Source organism: Onychostruthus taczanowskii, unplaced genomic scaffold, assembly GCF_017590055.1.
Source record: "Onychostruthus taczanowskii isolate IOZ18803 unplaced genomic scaffold, ASM1759005v1 scaffold75, whole genome shotgun sequence".
NCBI lineage: Eukaryota > Metazoa > Chordata > Aves > Passeriformes > Passeridae > Onychostruthus > Onychostruthus taczanowskii.
In genome coordinates this window covers 1,307,307-1,329,343 of record NW_024505339.1, presented here as the reverse complement: position 1 = coordinate 1,329,343, position 22,037 = coordinate 1,307,307, and the positions used below count along the sequence as shown (strand labels likewise).

General features: G+C 62.9%; 3 protein-coding genes across 13 annotated transcripts in view; 1 reads left to right on the top strand and 2 right to left on the bottom strand.

Moving 5' to 3' along the window:
- Positions 1-265: 265 nt before the first annotated feature.
- SEZ6 (seizure related 6 homolog) lies at positions 266-14,246 on the bottom strand. The gene is made up of 19 exons (XM_041422845.1): positions 14,062-14,246; positions 13,820-13,926; positions 10,817-10,993; positions 6,295-6,864; positions 6,089-6,222; positions 5,006-5,198; positions 4,513-4,698; positions 4,270-4,438; positions 3,669-3,835; positions 3,391-3,585; positions 3,077-3,215; positions 2,804-3,000; positions 2,533-2,727; positions 2,262-2,453; positions 1,985-2,182; positions 1,850-1,888; positions 1,624-1,744; positions 1,442-1,544; positions 266-513 (listed from the first exon to the last, which is right to left on the bottom strand). Exons 1-19 carry the CDS (start codon positions 14,244-14,246, stop codon positions 481-483), a joined length of 3,300 nt encoding a protein of 1,099 aa, XP_041278779.1. The 3' UTR covers positions 266-480.
- A 3,563-nt stretch (positions 14,247-17,809) lies between these two features.
- PIPOX (pipecolic acid and sarcosine oxidase) lies at positions 17,810-20,517 on the top strand. The gene is made up of 8 exons (XM_041423168.1): positions 17,810-17,935; positions 18,259-18,407; positions 18,838-19,036; positions 19,181-19,363; positions 19,426-19,578; positions 19,645-19,803; positions 19,912-19,987; positions 20,083-20,517. The coding sequence occupies exons 1-8, from the start codon at positions 17,810-17,812 to the stop codon at positions 20,211-20,213; spliced, it is 1,176 nt and encodes a 391-aa protein (XP_041279102.1). The 3' UTR covers positions 20,214-20,517.
- Positions 20,518-21,206: 689 nt separating this feature from the next.
- The window catches only part of MYO18A (myosin XVIIIA), a 32,386-nt gene continuing 31,555 nt past the window's right edge, over positions 21,207-22,037 (bottom strand). For 9 of the 11 annotated variants that reach the window (XM_041423167.1, XM_041423161.1, XM_041423158.1 and 6 more), the window contains one exon: positions 21,718-21,854. Coding sequence is in view for 2 of the 11 variants with exons in the window: in XM_041423166.1 (XP_041279100.1) it covers positions 21,716-21,854 (139 nt within the window). In the remaining 9 variants the exon portion in view is untranslated. Of the gene's footprint in view, positions 21,855-22,037 lie in introns of all 11 variants that reach the window. The other 2 variants (XM_041423166.1, XM_041423164.1) reach the window with 1 other exon arrangement.

The window sequence follows — 22,037 nt, the reverse complement described above, 5'->3', positions numbered from 1 at the left end:
CCCCCGGGGCTTTGTCCCCTCCCCGCTGCAGCCCCCGGGGAGCCCTGTCCTTACCTGGGGGTCCCCACAGCGCTGCTCCCCCTGCCTGTGTCACTCCTCCGTCGCAGGGACTGTGGGGGCTGCTGCTTTCCCCCTGCGGGGGCTGGGGGAAGGATGGAGCCCGAAGGGCAGGATGGGGTCCGGGGACCCTCCTGGCTCATGGCCCGGGGGGCAGGATGGGGTCCGGGGACCCCCAGTGGCTCAGCCTCTCATGAGCCCAGTGCGGGGGGCTGGGTGACAGCGGGGCTCGGGCAGACCCCACGGGGGTCCGGGTGGATTGGGGGTGGCAGGGGGGTGGCCGGTGCCCAGGTGGGTCCTGCCAAGCGCTCGGCTTGAGTCTCCTTGGGAGAGGTGTTCCCAGCCCGTGCCGGGGCCGGTGGGCACGGGGGGGCCCGGGAGGGGTGGCTGCAGCTCCACGCTGCCCACACCTAGATGGACACCTCATATTCCCTCGTGTCCTGCAAAGAAAACAGACTGCAAGGGGTTGGACACTCGGCAGTGCAACGGGGTGCCTGGGACTGGGATAGGGCGTCTCCCATCCCATAAGGACCTGGGGATGTGTGTCCCATCCCAAACGTGGGTCCTGGAGCAGTGTCCATCCTGTACATCGCCCTTGGATATCCCAGAGAGTGTGTGCGGTCCCTGGATTGATTGATTAGTTCATTCCTGATCTAATGTGTGGTGCCTAGGTGGATATCCCACCCCACACGTGGTCCCTGGATCGATGTTCCATCCCGTGTGTGGTCCCTGACTGCATGTCTATCCTGTGAACAGTCCCTGGATAGATACATCACCCCAAGGGTGGTCTCTGGGTGCATGTCCCATCCCCTGTGTTGCTCCTGGATGCGTTTCCCATGTCCTGTGTTGCTCCTGGATGCATGTCCCATCCCCTTGGGTGCATGTCCCATCCCCTGTGTTGCTCCTGGGTGCGTGTCCCATCCCCTGTGTTGCTCCTGGGTGCGTGTCCCATCCCCTGTGTTGCTCCTGGGTGCGTGTCCCATCCCCTGTGTTGTTCCTGGGTGTGTGTCCCATCCCTTGTGTTGTTCCTGGGTGCGTGTCCCATCCCCTGTGTTGTTCCTGGGTGCATGTCCCATCCCCAGTGTTGCTCCTGGGTGCATGTCCCATCCCCTTGGATGCATGTCCCATCCCCTGTGTTGCTCCTGGATGCGTTTCCCACCCCCTGTGTTGCTCCTGGGTGCGTGTCCCATCCCCTTGGGTGCATGTCCCATCCCCTGTGTTGCTCCTGGGTGCGTGTCCCATCCAGTGTGTGGCTCCTGGAACACATGACCCCCACCCCACAGCTGTCCCAGCCCGTGCACAGCCCCTGGCAGAGGTGGCCCATGCCATGCTGGGTCCCCAGGGTGCCCAGCCCCAGATGGGGGGTGTGGGGGCCAGTACTTACTCCTGTCTCATAGGTGGGATTGTCAAAAGCCGACTCCACGGTGATATGGTCGTAGGGGTGGGAGCCAGCAAGGGGCAGCTGCAGGGCCGGCTTCCCCTGGAGCCTGTGTGGAAAGGGCAGCTGTGGTGGGCACTGGGGGGCCATGGGGCCCCATAGGGTGACGGGGCCAGCGGGCCACTCACTTGGAGAAGTAGAGATAGATGCCCCCGATGAGCAGGGCCACCACCAGCACGGGCAGGAAGACAGCGATGGCAACGTTGGTGCCCTCCAGCGTTGTCCCCGAGGGCACAGCCTTGGCCACAGCTGTCCGGGAGGAGAGTCGGGGGGCTCAGCCAGGGGACACCCCACATCGGCCGCACCCCGGGTGCCCCTCCACGCTGTGGCACCCCAAAACACCCTCGCCCTTACCATCCAGGTTGCGGTTGCTGTAAAACTCATCGTAGGAGGCTGGAGGAGGCGGAAGAAAGAAACCAACACCAGGGGTGAGAAGTGGGGTGCTGAGCGGTGCCGGCGGGGTGCTGGGGTGGGGGGTGCTCGTCTCACCCGCCTTGCAGATGGGAGGGGAGCCGCTCCAGCGTGAGGGGTGCCCGGGCAGGCAGCGCAGGCTGCTCTCGCCCAGCAGCGCCCGGCCGGCGCCGCAGGAGAAGTGCAGGGTGGCTCCCGCCGGGTACAGCCGCCGCTCCGGGCTCTGCCGCCCGCCCGCCGGCACGCCGGGGTTGTGGCAGGGCTCGTAGGTCTCCGCTGCGAGGCAGTGGTACGGTGGAGTCAGCGCTCGCCATCGGCTCGGGGGATATGCCCGAGGAGGGGACGCCCAACTCACGGATGCACTTGGGGAGGCGGTCGCTCCACTTGGGTCCCCCCGCAGCGCGGTCGTGGCAGGTGAGGGTCCCAGCGCCCGCCAGGACATAGCCCTTGTCACAGACGTACTGCACGGTGGCTCCCACCGGGAATTTAGGGTTGGAGACCACCCTGCGGCTGTGCTCAGCATCCCCAGGGTCCCGGCAGGTTGTCACTGCAGGCAGGAGTGACCAGTGGTGACGGTGGCTGGGGATGCGCCGCAGGGCAGGGGGTCACTGGTGGGCACCACTCACCCCGCTCGCAGGAGGGCAGGTCACCGCTCCACGTCAGGTCCCAGTGACACATCAGGAGGTCAGTGCCAGTCAGCTGGAAGCCGGGGTAGCAGTGGAATGTGACCACAGTGCCATGGAGAAGCTCTGGCTGTGAGGAGGTCTTCCAGCCATTGGCAATGTCCGGCAGCTCAGGGCAGGTGTCATTACGGGGAACCTCTGTGGGCATGGAAGGCTGAGCAGGGCAGTGGGGACACTGCGGACACCAGGGGCACTGTCCCGCCAGGGGCCTCACCGGAGAAGTGGATGACAAAACCCTGCCGATAGGCAAAGGCGCCGGCACCAGGGTCAGACTGGAACTGCACGGTGACATCGGCAGTGGACGCGTAGAGCTTGAAGCGGCCGCGGGCGCCCGTGTACTGGCCCAGGATGCGCGCCGTCAGGTCGTCCCCGTCGTAGAAGGTCAGCATGTCCCCCGAGCCCAGCCGCAGCCTGGGGCAGCGGGGCCGTGAGGGCAGGGAGGGCACAGATCCACCATCCCACCATCCCCATCCCATCCCGCACTCACACACGGACGTCCAGCATGATGCGCTTGTCCTCCTCCACGTGCAGCCCCCAGATGCAGTCCTGGCCTTTGCCGTACGCCTCTGGCCAGTTGGGTGACAGCACCACTCCGGCCGTGTCCGTCAGCTCCCCGCTGCACACCGCTGTGGGCACACGCCAGGCTCGGCACTGCCACGGGGCGCCCGCCACAGCACCCACTCCAGCGTCCCACGTCCAGCACCCACCGTGTCCCTCATCACTCTCAGCAGCACGGTGGCTGCAGTATCTCTCATGCCCCATCCACAGCAGCCCCCAGCACCCTCCAGCACCAGCACCCACCACGGCACGCTGGTTCTGTCTCATTCCACTGCGGGTCACTGGGGTCGACGCACTCGATGATGGTGGAGCCCTGCTCCAGCGTGTAGCCGGGGTCGCAGCTGAACTCCACCGTGGTGCCCACGGGGTACCGGGGGTCACTGGCCGTGAAGTTCCCGTACTTGACGAAGGGCTCGTAGCAATGCCCCTGCTGGAAGGCTGCGGGCACAGGGGCAAAGGTCTGCAGGGGCCAGGCGGGCACGGGGATGTTTGGGTCACCCGCTGCGCCCTTGGCCCCGTACCCTCATAGCGCAGTGCCATGCCCGCGGCGGCCCCGCTGCTGTCGGTGGTGAGCTCCACGAAGAAGTGGCGCCCGGTGCTGAGCAGCCCCTCGATGGGCAGGTACTCCACCTCGTAGGAGTCGTACACCGGCGGTGCCTCCACGTTGTTGCCGTTGCGGATGATGAGCCTGCCAAGGCATGACAAGGGCAGGGTGCACTGCTGGCCATGGCCAACAGCAGCCATGCTTGGGCATGGATGGCAGCCTCTAACCCCAGCCATTTCCAACAGCACCATGCTTGGAATGGATGGCAGCCTCTAATCCCAGCCACTTCCAACATCAGCCATGCTTGGGCATGGCCAGAGGTTATCTTCCTTGAATATGGCAAACAGCACCTGTCCTTGACCATGACCAACGGCCAAAGGTAGCCATACTTGGCCCTGGTGAGCAACATCCATCCTTAAATATGACTAAGGGCACTCATCCATGGCAGATCCTGTCCTTGGATATGGCCAGTGGCACCCATCCTTGGATATAGCCAAGAGCACTCATCCTTGAACATATCCCCTGAAGGGCTGCCCCAGGGTGCCCCCACACCCCTGCCCCTCCAGTCTGAGCCAAACCTGTCATCGTCCTCTGCCAGTGACACCTTCTCGAAGTGGAGGTGCAGGCGGTGGCCATCCGGCGCTTCCAGCAGCCAGTGGCACGTCAGGTTGTTGCTGTAGTTCCCGGGAAAGCCGGGCGAGACGATGCGTCCCACCGTGGCATTGCGGACCACCCCGCCACACGCCGCTGTGGGAGAGGGACCCTCAGTGGGTGACTGTGCCACGCCAGCTGTCCCGTGTCCCCGTGCTGCCGCTGCTTACCCAGGCAGAGGGGCTCGCGGGCGCTCCAGAAGGGGCGGGTGGCGTTGCGGCAGACGAGCCGGCGGGCGCCCTGCAGCTGGTATCCCGTGGAGCAGCGGAACCGGGCGTCCCCACCGGGGTGCAGGCTGCTGACCGAGACCTCCCCGAAAGCCGGCCGTGCCGGGAAGGGGCAGCTCAGCAGGTAGGCTGGGGGCAGGTGGTGTTGTTGGCAAGGCTGAGGAGAAATGGATCTCCCCCCAGAACCCAAAAACTGCTTGCCCACACCCCTGGAAATGCCTGAGTGTGGCAGGGCTAGAGTGACACTGTGCCTGGTCTGCTGAGAATTATACTCAGTGAATCCATAGCTGCTAAGGCAAATTAGCTCTCCATGAGCGATCCTCACCTAGTCAGTGCCAGCTTAAAACACACACTCCTGGTGCATCGCCAAAGCCCAGATTGGCACCACGCTGGCCGGGAAGCTCCCAGAGGGTACAGAGGGGTCTGAGCCCCATACCTTGGTAGTGAAAGTGGTAGGAGCCAGGGCTGGGGGGCCGGGGGCTCTGGAAGCGGAGGGTGAGGAGGTTGGCTGGGCTGCGGATGACCTGGCCCCGCAGCAGGAAGGACTCGTTGGCCAGGAGGTTGGGCTCCAGGCCTCCCGCGCTCTCCACCGTCAGTGTCTCCCCTTCTGCCAGGCTGATGTTCTCCACCTGCAGGGGACACAAGTGTCACCGCAGCAGCATCACCCGGCACCTGGCTGGGAGCTGGTCCTTGAGTGCTTCTCTGCGGTCGATAGCCCGCTGGAGCTTGTCTGTGCAGGGCAGCACCTTTCAAACATGGTTAACAGGGCCATAAATCATCCCCCACCATGCCAAGAGCAGCAGGGCCCAGCCGGGGCTCTGCCAGAGCACCACAGCACAGCCAGACCCACGCTGGCAGCCTTGCAGACAGCCAGCCTCGCCCTCTGGAGCAATTTGCTATTAATGATGCTAATTAAGCCATGCTGCACGGCGAGGAGCAGCAGCACTGGTGAGTGTAGGCTGGAGCAAGGCTGGTGGTGGAGTTGCTGCCCCTGGCTCACCGCTGGCTTTCCACAAGTCATGGCAGTGCCCTGTGGTGGCCTCAGCAGAGATGGGGACACATGGCCACGTGCCACTGACGGGAGCAGCACAAGGCCTCAGCATAGCAGGGCTTGCTGTCAGCCTCTGCTCCTGGCAGATGGGTGCTGGGTGTTCCTGGCCCTGCAGCACAGCATGGCACCTGCTGGCACTGCTCACACCTTCTCCACTAGGGCTTTGTTAATTAAATCTCACAGCACTTCTTTGTGATGGGTGCCAGGCACAGCAGCTGGTGGGCACAAAGCATCCTGGGGCATCCCACCAGCTCGTGTACCCACATCCCTGTGCCAGGGCCTGAGGGTAGGCAGTGCCCTGAGCCAGCTCTCTTGGCTTAGGAGCACAGGAATGGGGACAAGGACAGGAACAAGACCACGTGCTTGCTGCACCCTGCACAGACACAAAGCCGTGGCACAGAGTAGGGGACACGCCACACCTGTCTGCAGGCACTTGCCACCCTGGCCCACCCTCAGCCCTCAGCTCACCTTGAGCTCCACACCATAGCCAGGGTAGACAGAGATGGTGTAGGTGCAGTCCAGGCTGCCATCATAGGGGACACCGGCTGGCTCTGGGGACACCAGCCAACCCTCGGGACCCGCCAGCGTCCGGTTGCAGGGAGCTGCTGACAGAAGAAACCCCAGCTTAGCTTCACCTCACCCTAGTTCCACCTGACTCCCTCCCTGGCGCTCACCTGGCCCCTGCAGTGTGGTGACAGTGGTGGTGGTGATGGTGGAGGTGGTGGTGGTCCCCTCCTCATCCCCAGGCACCGCAGTGGCCCTGGCGTGGGGTGCCAGCGACGTGCCAGCCATGGTGGGTGCCTGGCTGGGGGATGCAGTGCTTGACTCTGGCACCCCAGAGGGGGACCACGAGGGGTCTGCACCGGGCACAGCCCCCCACGCCTCCCCCCACGGCCCGGAGCGCCCCGCTGGCGTGGTCAGCGGGTCGGTGGGGAAGGCGGGCCGGGGCAGGGCGGGGGTGCGGGGTGAGGGCTCGGGTTCTGGGGGGCCGGGGGCCGGCTGGAGGGCAGCGGCAGGGAGGAGGGGGCCGGCGGCAGCAGGCAGGAACGGCGCCTGGGCCAGGTAGTCCTTCTTCAGGAAGGCTTCGTGCAGCAGGTCCTCCAGCAGCGGGTGGTGGTTGAGGATCTTGAGCGTGGGCGCCGTGCTCACAAAGCGAGCCTCTGCCTCCCGCTCCGCCGGCGTGGGCAGCGCCGTCGGCTCCACCTCAGCGCTCTCCCCAGCCTTCCTCGCCAGCCCGTTGAAGCCTGGAGGGAGGGAGGAAAGAGTGTGGGATGCTGGGGAACTGGTGGACTGATGCTGTGTTGGGGACTGAGGGAATGAGGGACTGATGATGCACCAGGGAGGGATGCTTCATCCCAGAGCAGCACTGCGCCTCAGTGGCACCTGGGACAGAGCCTGGATGTGGACTGTGCTGGTTCAGGTGTGGATGCAGCTCTGGGGAGTGGTGCTGCTGCAGTGCCACGGACCTGTGCTGCACTGGGGACCAGCACTTCCCATGCACGACCCTGCACCACCCGCCAGTGCTGCTCCAAGGGCTAACGCTTCCCTGCACACCAATATTGCCCCAAAACCAGGATGGCAAACAAGCACATCAGCCACACGCAGCGGGACCGTGACACCCTCTCCCCAGCACACCCTTCACTGGGGCAGCCCTAGCAATTAAGCCCTGGCTAATTAATGCACGTCTGCAGCTTGTACCACGTGGAGGGGTGCCCATTCCTCCTGTGAGCCAGCCCGGATGGGGACAGCCATGGGGCTGGGTATCCCTGATCTCAGATTATCCTTCACCACAGAGGTGACCATCCCGTGCCAAGGTTCTCCTGGGGCTGCATATTCCCAAGGTGCAGACATGCAGGCTGCCATGACCAGCTGTGCCAGGAATGTCACAGGAGCCTGGCCACTTTCACCCTTCTCCAGGCTGCCAGAGAGCTCAGCTTCTTTCCAGCCAGGCTGCCCTTTTCCCTGAGCAGTGTGAGTCTGTAGGGAACCCCCTATCCCATCCATGCTCTCCCCTCTCCCACCCACAACCACAGGGATTCCCCTGTCACAGCCCCATGCCCCTCCCAGGCATTAGTCCCTCAACAAATCCCCAGCATGCCCAGCCCAGCAGCTTACGGCCTTTAAACCAAAAATAAAAGAATTTAATCAGCCCTAATGAGTCACCCAGCATCTCCCGCTCCTGGATCCGGCGCAGCACCGTCCCCTCTCCTGCTGGGCACAGCTCAGTGCCACGGCAGAGGGGGTGCCATGGTGACACCCAGCATCCCTCTGAGGCCACGGCGGCGCGTGGGCACGTCTTGCCGTGCACAGGCACTGATGACACGATACTGCCAATTACCGGCTAATTATCCCTATCCGTAGCAGGGCAGGGCCCCGCGAAGATTAATTACTCCGCGACTGCTGCTTTTAAGGGACTATTAAGAGACACTATCTTGGGTGTGCAGCGTAGTGGGGAGCTGCTGGGTGCTGGCAGGCGTCCTCACACCGCCGCTACCCACTCCTTGTCCCCACCACCCCCCTGCCATCGCCAGGGACAGTGATAATAGCCAGGGACAGCCCTGGGCACAGAGGCACAGCAGGGACACCTGCCAGCACCAGCTCCAAGGGGTTTGCTTGCCCCCCAGCAAGGCCAGAATTATATTTTAATGGGATCCGTTTATTAGAACATAAAAGTTAATGAGTTTATACTGAAGGGCGCCAAAATCTCCGTTGGGCTTTAATAGCAGATTAGTGCTCAGGGCTGGGCCCCGCACCACCACCACTGCCCTGTGTGGTAAAGGCTGGGCTGGAGATGCCCACCCAGCCCCCTGGACACTCCTGTCCATGAGCATATCACCTGCCCGGGGTGCTGGGGGGCACAGAGCTCCCCATGGAGGCTCCTGGCTAAGGCCAAGGATCCTCCAGAAGCCCCATCTGGACACCGAGCAGCCTGGGCTGGGCAGCCCTGGCACCAGGCACTGCCCTCGCCCTGTGTGGGGCTCTGGGTACCACAGGATGCTCTGGCACCAGGGGATGCTTGGGACTCAGCCCTCTGGGGATGCAGGATGCTCAGGACACCATGGGAAGGCAGGGAGTGCCCAGCTGCTGCCACCCTTGCCCCGTGAACACCCCAGCATTAGATCCTCCACCTCCACACATGCCTCTAAGCAGCTTATCTCCAGTGCCACAGCTATGTCCCTCCCATGTCCCCAAGGTGACCAGGGACTGCTGACGTGGGATGGCTACCCAGCACACACCCCTGGCAGCCAGCAGCGACCCCCTGAACTCGGGGTGGGCAAAGGAGCTGCCAAGCCCCCAGCAGCCGTGTACCTGTTGGGGTCCCTCGGCACGCTGGGCTCCTAATCCCTCCCATTGGCTTTGTCGGGTGGGAGTTTATTAACAGCAGCCGGGAGATGCCAGAGACTAATCCGGCTGCGGCGGGCGGGGCGCCCCGGCGGGGATCGATGCTGCCTGCTGTCACAAATAAATAAATAAGGCGGCACGCGGCCGCCCAGGGAGCCCCGATCGATGCTGCCCGCCAAGACAGCAGTAACAGAGTGCCCGACTCGGGGAGGGGACAGGCCAGGGCCCTCGGTGGCCCCAGGAGCATCACAGCGCCGTGGCACACTGGTGTTCCGTGCCTCAGTTTCCCCACCCGTAGGAGGGGGCAGCGGGAGGGGCAGGCGGGCGGCTGCCTGGCACAGGGTGAGGGCAGGGGCTGGGCCTCACAAGATTCTAGGTTTATTTTCTAATTTAAAATCCAATCTGGCTTTGCCCCCATGGTCAGGGCCTGCGGCTGTGATGAATGAGCTGTCAGGCAGCCGACACCACGCTCCCCCACCCACAGCCTCCCTGTCCCACGGCCTCCAGCCCCCTGAAGCACCCCCAGCCTCCACAACAGCAACAGGAGAGGGAACACACCTTGTTAATATCAGATCCCTACCTGCCCCCCGCCCTGGAGGCCCTGAGGACCTCGGGCAGGGAGCAGGGCTTGCTTCCAGGTGTGAAGGCAGCGTGGGCAGGAGCAGGCAGGGAATACAGGTGGGTGCAGGTGGTGGGTGGGCAGGTGTAGGCAGCGTGGGAGTTCAGGCATTGTCTGGATGCAGGCAGGGGTGGGTGGATGCAGGCACGGGTGGGAGGACGCAGGCAGGGGCACAGAGATGGTGTGAGGGTGATGGGGCACGGGCAGGACTGTGCAGCCAGCTCCTCTGCCACCCAGCTGTCACCACAGACAAACCACTGGCACCCAGCATGGCAAGCTGGCATCCATGTCCTGCCACCCCACGGCCACCTCCACGCTGGCACCGCCAGTGACCCCGATGCCCACGGCCGAGCTGAGCCTGTCAGAGCAGCTGGAGCGGGGTCCCTCGGGGCTGCCCCGGTGCCCGGGGGCGCTGCCGGCGGGTGCGGCCGCCAGCCCTGGCAGCTATCGGAGGAGCTCGGCTTTAATATTCATGGCAGCGCTGGCGGGGAAGCGTTTGACCTTGTATGTTTTGCGATTCTCCTTGAATTGAACAGTCATTTACCCGCTGACACATGTCACATCACCGCAGCCCGTTCCCTGGAGCATCGCGGCGGCGGCCGAGCGCCGGCTGACACACGGAGCGCCACCGACACCGGGCGGGCACCGGGGCAGAGCCCAGCGGGCAGCTGCCTGCCCATCCCCGGGGCTTTCCTCCCTCCCCACCTGGTGGATGCCAACGGTGCCCTTGTCCCCTGCTCGCCACCCACAGCCCATGTAATCCCCCTTCCCCGCTCTCCCCGAGGAGCTAATGGGTTTCTACAGCAATTTCCCTGCGTGGCAGCAGCGGTGATGAATTGTATATCTGCTGCTATTTCAGACCCAAGCGCTGTGCGGTGCCATGTCCCCCCTCCCTGGGCTCACAGCACCTAAATCGGCCCCTCCCGTCCCTCCCCCAGGATTTCCTGCGATGGATACCCCATTGCTGGGCAGCGCCCGCTCCGTGCCACCCCACAGTGGCCATGATGTAGGTGCCAGGCCCCCATGGGGCTCTGTGCAAGCTCTGGTCTCCCCCAGAACCCAGCACAGCTCAGCCCTCTGGGCGGCAGAGGGACACCCAGCCCTCGGGGCACCCCTGGGTGCTGGGGGTGCCTGCCCAGCGTGGGCAGGAGTCAGGCAGGGCGAGCAGAGCCACGCTGCCCACCCAGCTCCCTTCCCTCCGCCCACTGCCAGAGACAGTAATTGAAATCGGTTGCGGGAGGCGAGCGAGAGCTGCTTGTCGGGCTCCGCGTTGGGCTGCTCAGCCATGTCATCCTTCCTGCAGACACCATCCCCTCCCATCGCCGCCTGCTCCTGCCAGAGCCAGCGTTTCAGCTGCCCCCAGCGCTCCGTCTCTTCAGCCAGCCCCACATCCTGCCGAAGCGCTGCTTTTCCTAGAGGATGAACCAGCCAGTTCTGGAAGCCACTCAGGGCTGATCTTACAGCCAGCATTGTCCCTTGCTGCCACCCCCCCAGGGTATCTGGGGACCACCCAGAGCCAGCCCTGCCCAAGCATCACCTCGCTCATCGCCCACCACTGGCTGATCTGGCATTTCAAGCACCTCTCTCCATTTTTACAGGGTCAGAGCAGCGCTCTTGCAGCTGATTAATATTTGATCCCTTCAGCACAGCTCGTTACTGCATTTAAATTATATATGTAATAATTCCTACTGGCACAGCGAGCGTGCAGGCTGGCTCCTGCCACCTCTCCCGCAGGCTGGGGGCCGAGCAGATCCCGAGCCTTGGCCAATGGGACCCCCTGGCGCCTTGGAGGGTGTGATGAGCAGTGCCAGGTCTCAGCACAGGGCAGGCTGGCAGCGAGCCAGGCGGATAGAGGCATCCCCAGCTGCCTCTGAGGGGTGCAAGCAGCCCCTTCACCCACCCGAGGTTGCTCATGGTGGGAGCAGTGCTGGTCCTCCAGTTGTCCCCATGTCCCCAGCAGCATGAGGAAGGGATGCTGCCACTCCCGAGCTCCTGCCTGTGCCTGGAGGGAATCCATTACCTCCCTGGTTATAGGCAGCTTTCAGAGGCAATCTTTCAATTGTGCGCATTTAAAGAATTGATTGGAGGCGAAATTATCCTCTCCCATCAGAGCCGCTGGAGACACAACTTCATCCACCTCCCCCGGGGGCTCTTGTTGTTCCCAGGGGACCCCACAGCCAGGGTCAGCCTCAGCCCCCACCCCGGCAGGGAGTGACAGCTCCAGGAGCCCCGTGCCAGCCTGGGGGTCCCTCCAGCAGCACAGAAAGGGATGGGAGGTCTCTACTGCTCCAAGCCAGGCCTGGGGGTGCCCTTGCCATGTCCTTGCCCAAGCATCTTTGCACCCCATTGTCCCCCACACTCCCACAGCTCTGGCTCTGCCTGGCAGCCCTGCCTGGCGCAGCACCCTGCGCCGAGTTCACCCCCACAGCTGCAAACCCACGGACGATCCCTGCGGCAATCAGGCCCCTGGGCCGTGGCGGGGGAGCTTGGCTCAGCCTGCGCCCCACATCCCCGCGGGACAGCCCTGCCCTCCCGCTCCCTGGCTTAAGAGCATTATCCAGATAATCCTGGCCTGGCGGCACGGCAGCGTGGCGGTGACGAACTCCTCCGAGGCACGCAGGGCACGAGCACACGCGCCGGTAATTGCTGGAGCAGGCGCCTGCCTCCTTCCCCAGCCCCCTCCTCACACCGAGAGCCCAGGCAGCAGCCACATCCCCAGGGGCACCGTGTCCCCCAAATACATCACCCCTACGGGCACAGTGCATCTGGCTGATGCTGGATGCCGTGGCACAGCTCATGGGGGCACGGCCAGGCCCCGTGCCCCCTGCCACAGCCTGTGCTGCTTCCTAATGCCCCAGGCTGCCAGGACCCCAAATTACAAGGAGCTCCCTCCAATGTGGCTAAGAGGAGCCCCACAAAAAATTCCTGGCCTGTCACAGCTTTGGAGAGCTGGGGAGAGGGGCTGCAGTGGGGCAGGATTGATGGAGCTGTGCCTGGCACCGTACCCCTCGGCTTCACCAGTGCCATGGCATCCAGACCCCACTTTCTGCTGGGGCAAATCCCTGTGGACACCAGGGGCTGGTGGAGCCCCACAGCTGGGGCAGGAGAGAGACAGGATCAGACCCTGCATTGCCACCACTCAGACCACATAATAAAGCTCCCCAACCTGGATGAGGGGTCCAAGACTCCCTGACCCTATGTCCCTCTCACCCACAGCTCATCCCCATCATGCACCAGCCCATCGATGCCAAGTCAAGGCCACAGTGACACTGAGCCTGGCACTGCTGCATGGAACCCCTGGGAGCCCTGCCTGATGGAGGATGGGGAGTTTGAGGCACGAGCCACACTGGCAGCTCCCAGTACATGATGAGGGGATACAGGGTGGACAGGACCCCAGGGTCCCAGCCCTGGGAAAAGCTCAACACCTTCCAGGGCATCCCTACTTTTAAGACTCTGGGAAATGCACATGCAGTGTTTAATTAACTTTATTGATATTCAGAAATTAGGGGACTGACTAGAGGTAATTGCTCATTAGAAATCATTAAACTGACACAGTAAGCACCAGCCTCCCTTGGGGGAAATCTGCCCTGCTCAGCGCCCTGCTCCCAGGACAGAGCCACTGATATGGACCCCCCATTCCAGTTTTGATGCCCCCCCAGCAGGGCAGGAGATGGGGGTGCCATGGCATTGCCCCACTTGCTGTCCCCATCCACTGCCTTTCCCAAGAAAGAAGGCTGTGGCAGCGGCAGGGCGAGCTGGGAATAGCAGCGGGCGCGGGGCCACGGCGCCCTTCCCCGCCTGGGCTCGGCTGCCAGATGGGGAGTTTATGTAACTCCCCGCACGGCTGCTGCCTGCAGCCGGTGCCCACATCCCGCATCCCACCGGGGCCAGCAGGGCTGGACCGCCACCCTCCCATCGCCCCGTGCATGGCCACAGTGCTCCGGGCCACCCCAATCCCTGACAGATCTCCCCAAGCCTTGGAAGCTCCCCAGTCCTATTTTTGGGGCAGCGGAGCCACGAGGCATCGAGCCTGCCGGTGCCCCCCGGGTGGCAGAGACAAGGAGCCGAGCTGGGTGTTGGCTGCTCTCCTTCGCAAACCGGCACCCGCCACCCCCGCGTCCCCCGTGTCCCTCGCGGAGCCGGAGGGGTCACCCCAACAGGGAAAAGAGGGGGAAAGAACCAAATGCCCCCAATGCCCCCCACCCGGCAGTGGGGACAGCACGGAGGGACCGGCTCACGGCATAGCCAGCCCGAGGGCGGCTCGAAGGGCTCGGTGACCGCGGGAGCGGGTCCGCCGTGCCTGCCCAGCCCCCGGTAACACCGGCAGAGGGGCGGCCGCCGGGGCCTGCCGGGGGCGGCGTTGCACCAGCCCGGCTGCAAAGCGCTGTGCGCGTCCCCGGAGGGGGCGGCGGTGGGGCGGATAACGGGGAGGGGGGATTCTCGGTTCACCGGGAGAAAACGGAGAGCATCCCCTCCTTACCGGGGGGGCGAGCACGAGTTGGCAAAGTTTGACGGCGACGGAGGCGGCTTGAGGCCACCCGGTAGCGAAGGGCGGTCGGTGTGCGCGGCGGGGATGACCCGGGGTGCCGGTCGGCGCTTACCGTGTGCCGGGGCGCGGAGCAGCGCGGCGAGGAGCGGCAGCAGCAGCGCGGGCGGCGGCCCCATGGCCGGCGGCGGTCAGCACCGCGGACAGCTCCGCTGCGGGCGCGGCGGCGGCGGCGGGGGCGCCCCGAGCGGCGCCCGCCGATACCGGGGACGGCGGAGGGGGGGGCCCGTAATGCTCCGAGCGCGGCGCACACCAATCCAAGGACCGGGGGGGCTCTCCCCGCCTCCCTCTCAGCCCCCCCTCGCCGTAATGCTCCGAGCGCGGCGCACAGCCGGTGCCGGGGGTGTGCGGGGATGGGGGGGGCTCTGCTCGCCTCCCCCTCAATCCCCCCCTCCGTGATGCTCCGAGCCGATGCCAGGGACAGGGCGGGGGGCCGGCCGTAATGCTCCAAGTGGGGCGCTCGCTAATTCCAGGGATGAAGGGGGGGCTCCCCCCACCCACCCCTGGCCGTAACTCTCCGAGCGAGGCGCCCTCCAATCCCGCAGGCTGGGAGGGGGGGCTCCTCCCTGCTACCCCACCCCCACGCCGTAACTCTTCGAGTGCGGCGCCCGCTGAAGCTGGAGATGAAGGCTGGGGGAGGGGGACCGCCTAACCCCCCCCTTCCTCCCCGAATCCCGGCAGCCCTTCGGGGTGGGAGCCACCGAGGGCTGTGGGGAAGGTGCTCGGTGCCCACCTCACCATATCCTGCCTCCTCACCCTCCTCACCACAACCACGTCCCTTCCCCCAGTCTCCTCTTCCCCATCCCTAAACAGCCCAAATTAGGGCTGGGCTCATCATCCTCCATGCAGAGACACCTGGACACGGAACAGCACAGAGTGGGGCTGGTATTCCTTATGGTGGGGTTGCAAGAGCCCCTCCCCAGCCCCCTGCCTCGGGGTCCCGGGGGGCAGCCAGCCCTGCAGTGGGCAGATGGTGCTGGCACCGGCACCGAGCAGCTCCATGTCGGCTGATGGACGGCTCTTGCGGGTGTTAAAAATATATTTAAAAAAAATCTCTTTGTTTAATAACCCCCTCCCCACCGCTCCAAAAGCCCAGATGGCTTCGCCTCGCCGGATCCCCCGCAGCCCGGCCAGCCCCGCTGCACACACAGCCCACGCAGCCAGCTCCGGTGGGGGTTTAATTTTAATCCCAGGTCCTGCTTTGCCGACATGCATCATTCCTGCCGTGGAGAATGGCATGGCTTGGCATGGGGAGCCGAGAGCAGAGCAGCAGCCAGTCCCACGTCATGGGCTGTGTGCCACCAGCCCCGTGGCACTGTCTGTTGTGCCACCAGCCCCACGGCTGTGGTGGGAGCGGGGCTGGAAGTGATGCCAGGATCCTCATCCCGGGGGTGCTGCCGGCTCTTCTGCAAAGCACTTTCAGCTCTAAACCCAAAACTTTGATCCGCCAGTAGCGCCATCAATGTTTAATGCAGCAAAGCCCTGGTAGGGCTCGGAAGATGAGCATTTTGAGGCCAAATTGAAGTTTCTAATATTATGATATTCAAATAATTTTAATCTGCCTGATGCATCCCCAGGCATGTACCTGGACTGCTAATGAGGGGCTGCCTTCAGCCACTGTTGCTTTTGACAGAAAACAAACAATTCTTTGCAGGTGCCATCAAAGGGTTGGGAATGCAGAGGTCTGGGGAGGAAAATGGGGGCAAGCATGCATGGAGCCAACACTGCAGCTGGGAGAGAAGGATGCTGTGTTTGCCTCAGCTCCCTGGGGAACAGCGTTACTCCCTAATTCTTTTTTAAGTGTTGGTTTGTGCTTGGTGAAAAATAAGGCTGGTATAGATGGATGATGGGATTTCGGGAAACTTCTGTCCCACTGTACAGTGGACAAAAAGGTGCAATGGTTGCAGAGTCCAGCACCCTTCAAATTGCATCCGATCCTTGCCCAGCCTTGGCCAAAGTTCCTTGTTCCCCACTTCCCCAGTGCCACGTGGATCTGAGCTAGGGCAGCTCCACAGCCTGTGCCAGGCAGCCCCCCAAACCCCCACTTCCCCCTCCCCATGCCGTTGCCAGCCCCGAGTTTTCCCATCCATCCACCCAGCCCACACAGGGAATATTTCATTTTTACTGAGCTCTCCTGACCCACACCAGCTGCTTAGGAAAATGGATTTCCTGCTGACACAAGCATTGCTTCCAGTCAGTATAAACCCAGGTGAAGGGGGCATGGCAGGGGTGATGGAAACCTTGGCACAGGGCTGGGGGGACCCCCAAAAAATTCACCCTAAGAGGTCCTTCAGCTGGTTTTTGGGCTTTGGGGGTGCAGACCTCCCTGACGCCTGCGTTCAGCCCTGGTTGGGGTCACCTGCAGGACAAAAGCTTGAGGGGTCCAACAGAGCCCTGGGGATGGTGATTTGCACCTCACCAAAGGTTTCACCCTCTCTGTAACCTCACGAGCAAGGCTTTTCTAGTTCTATTACCACACTGCTAACGGGAGAGGAGTTCATTTTTGCCATTTAACGTTTCACGGATAATTAATTATTCTTCATCTTTCCAACAAAAAAGGAAGAGCAAGTACAGGGGCTATTCAAAGCAAAAAAAAAAAAAAAAAAAAAAAGTCAGCCGAAACCCAAGGAAATTGCTGAATTATTTGTAACATCAAAGGCGAGCGAGGATGTGCTGATTTAACGGGGCCGCGTGCGATGCAGAGCCCTGGGCATGGTGGTGGTGCTGAGACTGGGATGTACCCATTGCGGCAGTGGTCATGGGCACTGGGGCGGGTGAGGGGTCTGGGGGGGCACCCCAATCTCTGCCTGTGCTGCCCATCCTCCTCCTCTCACCTCCCCATCGCTGCGAGCTGCCAGTTCTGCCTTTGCACAATGTTGGGGTGTCCCCGTGACCTGGTGGGAGCCTCCAGTGCTCCCCAGTGCTTCATTCATCACCAGAGGCAAGTGGCAAAATAAATAATGATATTTAACATTTTGTAATAATGACAATTAACCAGTAAATAATGCCTTTTACACCGCAGAAGCCAGAGTAAATTAATTCCCCTAATTAGCTGTCAGGCAGCATGGGACAGTGGTGGCAGTGGGCAAAACTGGCAGCCCCTGTCTGTGTTATCCCCCGACTCTGAGGCATTGTCACCAAACCCCAGTCACACCCCAACATTTTACAGATTTGCAAAATCCACCATGCTGCATCCTGGCAGCTCTGGTGAGCCCTAAATCACCCCTATCTCCCGTTAAAAAAATAACAACAAAAAGATGGTGACAAAGTGGTTTATGGCTGTAATAAATTGTGCTGGAGGAAAAAAAGCCTCATTTGCCTGGAAGCAAGGGGGGGTTTCCCACTGGCACACAAATGGAAGCCCTGTGTCCCACCACAGCTGGAGCCAGCAGTGACCAGTGGAAAGGGGGAATTATTGGAAGTGGTTTTCCTTCACATCTATGCCACCCTGATCAGCTGAGCTGCCTGCCCCGGTGGGACCAGGCGTTGGTGTTGGGGGGGGGAATGAAAATATTCGTGCCTGGCCAGCTGCAAGGGGCAGGAGGAGTGTGTCCCCGTGTCCCCACAGAGCTGGAAGGTGGCCAGGGCTCCACCACCCACGGGGCTCGGCTGGACTCTGCCCCGTTCCTCCCCTTGGCCTCCTCCCAGCAGCCACAGGGACAGCAGCAGGGCGAGGACAGCCATGGCTGCCCCCAGCCAGCCCCAGAAGTCCACCTACGATGTCATTGTCATCGGGGCCGGCATCCAGGGCTCTTTCACTGCCTACCACCTGGCCCAGCGCCACAAGGACACTCTGCTGCTGGAGCAGGTATGGTGACCCCATTCTGCCACGTCCCCATTCCCGACAGGCTGGGAGGGTGCCTGCAGACCTGGCTGCCCTCCACCGTGGCACAGAGCAGAGCTGCTGCTGGCACTGCAGTCCCCAGTGCCAGGACACCCTGTCCCTAGTGCCAACACCCTCGTGTCCCCAGCGCCAGGACACCCATTTCCTGCTGTTTCCCGGTGCCGTGGGTGATAGGACAGGCTGTGTCCCCAAGGTGCCCTCTGCCACGCGGTTCTGGTGCGCATGGGGCTGGTGGCACTGAGGGTGGCAGTGTCTGTGGTCACCCCCCTGTCCTCTCTGCCCCGCAGTTCCTCCTGCCCCACTCTCGGGGCAGCTCTCACGGGCAGAGCCGCATCATCCGCAGCGCCTACCCGCAGGAATACTATTCCCGCATGATGCCCGACTGCTTCCGCCTCTGGCAGCAGCTGGAGGCCGAGACCGGCACCACCCTCTACAGGTGATGGGGACAGGGACGCAGCCACCGCCGGGCACGGTCCCCTCCCCGCGGGACAAGGGGCGGTGACCTTTGGGTGGGATGTGGCTTCCTTGGCAGGCAGCTGCCAGTTCCTGGAGATTTATGGGGCTCCACGAGGGTAATGTCATTAAGGAAATGAGCACCTAAATGATCCTCCGGTGCCGGGGTCAAGGCTGATGGCCCTTGCTGTATTTAGGGGGGAGAGTGTGATGTCAGTGTCCAGACCCTCCCCATGCATCTCACTCTGCCCTTGTCCCCTGCATCCCACCGTGCGGTGCCCCAGCACCAGGGTGTAGCACACCCCAAGCATCACTGCCGTCACCGTGCCTCAGTTTCCCCCAGGGGCAAAGCAAGCTGGGGGTCCATGCAGGGAGGGGGAGCAGGGAGAGCTGACGTGACTGGCGGGATGCAGGCAGACGGGACTGGTGGTGCTGGGGCGGCCGGGAGAGCTGGAGCTGGAGGCCTGCAGGAGGAGCCTGGGCGTTGATCTCCTCGACGCCGCGGCACTGGCCGAGTGCTTCCCTGGCTTCCAGCTGCAAGCTGGCCAGGTGGCCGTGCTGGACAGCACTGCCGGGGTGCTCTTCGCTGACCGGGCACTGCGGGCAGTGCAGGTGGGTGCTGCTGAGGGGGTGGAGTGCTTTGGGATGGGATGGGATGGGATGGGATGGGATGGGATGGGATGGGATGGGGTGGGATGGGATGGGGGTCCCCTGGCTCTATCCTCGCAGCCACCTCCTGTCACCCTCCCCACCCAGGAGGTTTTCCGCCGGCACGGGGGCACCCTGCGGGACGGGGAGAAGGTGCTGCGCATCGAACCCGGGGCCACGGTCACTGTCACCACCACTGCGGGGGTGTACAGAGCCCCCCGGCTCGTCATCACAGCTGGAGCCTGGACTGGTGCCTTTGTGGAACAGCTGGGTCTGTGCCTGCCGCTGCAGGTAAAGGTTGGTGGCACGGGGGGGTGGCACAGGCATGGCCAGAGCTAATGGAGTGATTCCAGCCCCTGCGCATCGATGTCTGCTACTGGAGGGAGAAGCAGCCTGGGAGCGCTGGTTTGGGCAGTGTCAGTCCCTGCTTCTTGACCCTGGGGCTGAGCCAAGCCCCCCACGGCATCTACGGGCTGCCCTCCATTGAGTACCCAGGTCTGATGAAGGTGAGCAGGGCACAGCTGAAGGTGGGGGATTCCCTAAGCAGCCCACCCTGACCAGTTGTGCTCCAGGTGTGCCACCACCACGGCAGCCCCATTGACCCAGAGAAGCGGGATCATATCCCCCCGAGTGCCCCCCGCCCTGACATCGCCGTTCTGAGCAGCTTCATCAGCAGCTATCTGCCCGGGCTGGAGACCCAGCCCGCGGTGAGGGAGACCTGCCTCTACACGGTGAGACCCTCCCCAGGGCACTGATCCAGACATCCGGGGTCCTGAGCCTTCCCCCACCGCAAGGTGGACCCTACCCTGTCCCCTCACCTGCACACCCTGGCTCCCCAGAACACTCCAGATGGAGATTTCATCCTGGACCGGCACCCCAAGTTCAGCAACATTGTCATCGGCGCCGGCTTCTCAGGTAGGCAAGGGCAGCCACCTCCCCAACCCAGCACCCCAGAGCTGTCCAGGGTCGTGGGGATGGTTGTGTCCCCACCTTCCCTCTCCTTCCCACAGGCCATGGGTTCAAGCTGGCACCAGTGGTGGGGAAGTTGCTGTGTGAGCTGAGCCTGGGCGAGGAGCCATCCTACAACATGGCCCACTTTGCCATCACTCGTTTCCCTGGTGTGCTTGGGGCTGCACAGTAGGTGTGGGGCTCCAGACATGCCCCCATGGCATCGCACTGGCCTGCAGCTGTGTCCCTGCATCCCAGTGTCCTCACACCCACTACACCTCCACCTCCATGTATCTCCGCCTCCCTGCACCCTTGAGACTCCCAACATGCTGCATTCCTCCAACCCCACAGCGCAGATACCCTGCACTGCCATGTCCCCATATTCCACCATCCCAGCACCTCTGCATCCTTGCTTCCCCACATCCCTGCACCCTGGTACCCTGCGCCCCCACATCGCAGCACCCCAGCATCCCCCGTGCCATGCGGTGCCAAGCCATCTCTACCAAGCACCCACTCCTGGGGAACAAATTAAGAAGCTTTGTCAGCCTCATGAAGATGGAGCAGGAGCAGCGCGGAGAGACACACTCGCTTAGGAGTCAAGTTAAATGTTTTAATGTTAAATGTGCCATTTTATTATCATTAGATCGCTCCCACTTAATGAAAGCGCATTAGCGCAGCGTGGCTTTATGGCAGCGAGCACCGAGCTTGGCCTGTGTGCTTCCAAGAGATACTGGGGAAAGGGAAACAACCTGCCGAGGAGTTGGGGGGGTCCCCAGGGTGCAGGCTGTCCCTGGGGCCGGGTGCAGGGCACAGCACATGGCACAGGGACAGCACAGGGCCAGGGCCGAGGCTGAGCCGTGCAGGCAGCCAGCAATGCACATCATCATCTCCTCCGCGTTAATTATTTAACGCCAGCAGGCAGAGGCTATGTCCCGCTGCTCATCTGCATATTTATGAAGATTGATAAATGATTCAGCACTGGCACCCACGAGGGCTTCCCCCCCACTCCCCTCCCCAGCACCCATGGGTGCAGCAGGCTCAGGGAAGAGGCCAGACTTGGCCTTTCCATGAAGCCCTAAATCCTTGCTGGGGTTGGATGTATTCCATCAGACCCTTCCACCATGCAAACACCCTCCCCCAAAACAGGGAGACCCCCCAGGCACATGGAGCAGGCAGCAGCCAGTATCACCAGCCAGAAATGACGTTTATTTTCATACTGAAAGTAAAGGGGGTGGGGGAAGATGCACAGCTGGGCTAGTGCAAAACAGCCAGGCAGAGGTGGGGGGCTGGGGGGGGGTCACAAAAACCCAGGTGGGCACGCGGGACCCTCGCCCCATGTCCCCTTCCCGGCTGCTCCCCAGGGCCCGGCCAGCGAGAGACGTCTTTGGCTCAACTAAAAGGGGTGTAAGAGGACGGCAGGGTCCCGAAGGGGGGAGTTTAAGTTACAAAACAAGGTGCCAGCAGGCACTGAGGAATAAATCCCGGGTGCCGGAGCAGCCGACTCCGCCGCCAAGGACAGACAGGAGGTGGGAGGGTGGGGGGTGCAGCCAGCGAGCCGGCCGGGCTGCTCCTCCCGTGGCTGGAGCCGGGGGGCGGCTGCGTGTGTCCCCCCAACCCGTGCAGAAGAAATACCGGCTGCCCGGGCGGCCCCCGGGGCTGAGTGTTCCCGGGGCGGCGGGAAGCGGTGGTGGGGGGCTAGGCGGGGGTCTCGGCAGCCCGGCTCTCCGCCTCGCTGGCACTGGGGGAGCTGCGGGAGGAGCGACGTGTGCTGTCCCCGGCGTCCTGCTCATCGTCCCATCTGTCGTAGGTGAAGGTGTGCCGGGAGCTCGTGGGGCTGTGGGAGAGAGCGGGGTTAGCGGGGGTGATGAGGGGCTCCATGTCCCCAGCATGGCTTGGCTGCTGAGCTCAACTCCCCTCCGGCCGCAGCGGGAGCTGCGGTGAGCCAGCACGCTGGCAGCCAGCTGGATGGAGCCTTGATTGCCTCCTTTTTTATTCTTTCCGAGATATTTGGGACATG

Bases quoted from the DNA above. Each gene is read 5' to 3' on its own strand.
- SEZ6 (XM_041422845.1), bottom strand. From the start codon at position 14,246: ATGGGGCCGCCGCCCGCGCTGCTGCTGCCGCTCCTCGCCGCGCTGCTC. The intron at 6,865-10,816 runs GCAACCGATTTC...CCCTCCCTCCAG, and splicing joins GCAGCTCTCGCTCGCCTCCC to GCTTCAACGGGCTGGCGAGG. The intron at 1,889-1,984 runs GTGAGACGAGCA...CGCCTCCTCCAG, and splicing joins CCCTCCCATCTGCAAGGCGG to CCTCCTACGATGAGTTTTAC.
- PIPOX (XM_041423168.1), top strand. From the start codon at position 17,810: ATGGCTGCCCCCAGCCAGCCCCAGAAGTCCACCTACGATGTCATTGTC. The intron at 17,936-18,258 runs GTATGGTGACCC...TCTGCCCCGCAG, and splicing joins ACACTCTGCTGCTGGAGCAG to TTCCTCCTGCCCCACTCTCG. The intron at 19,579-19,644 runs GTGAGCAGGGCA...GTTGTGCTCCAG, and splicing joins AGTACCCAGGTCTGATGAAG to GTGTGCCACCACCACGGCAG.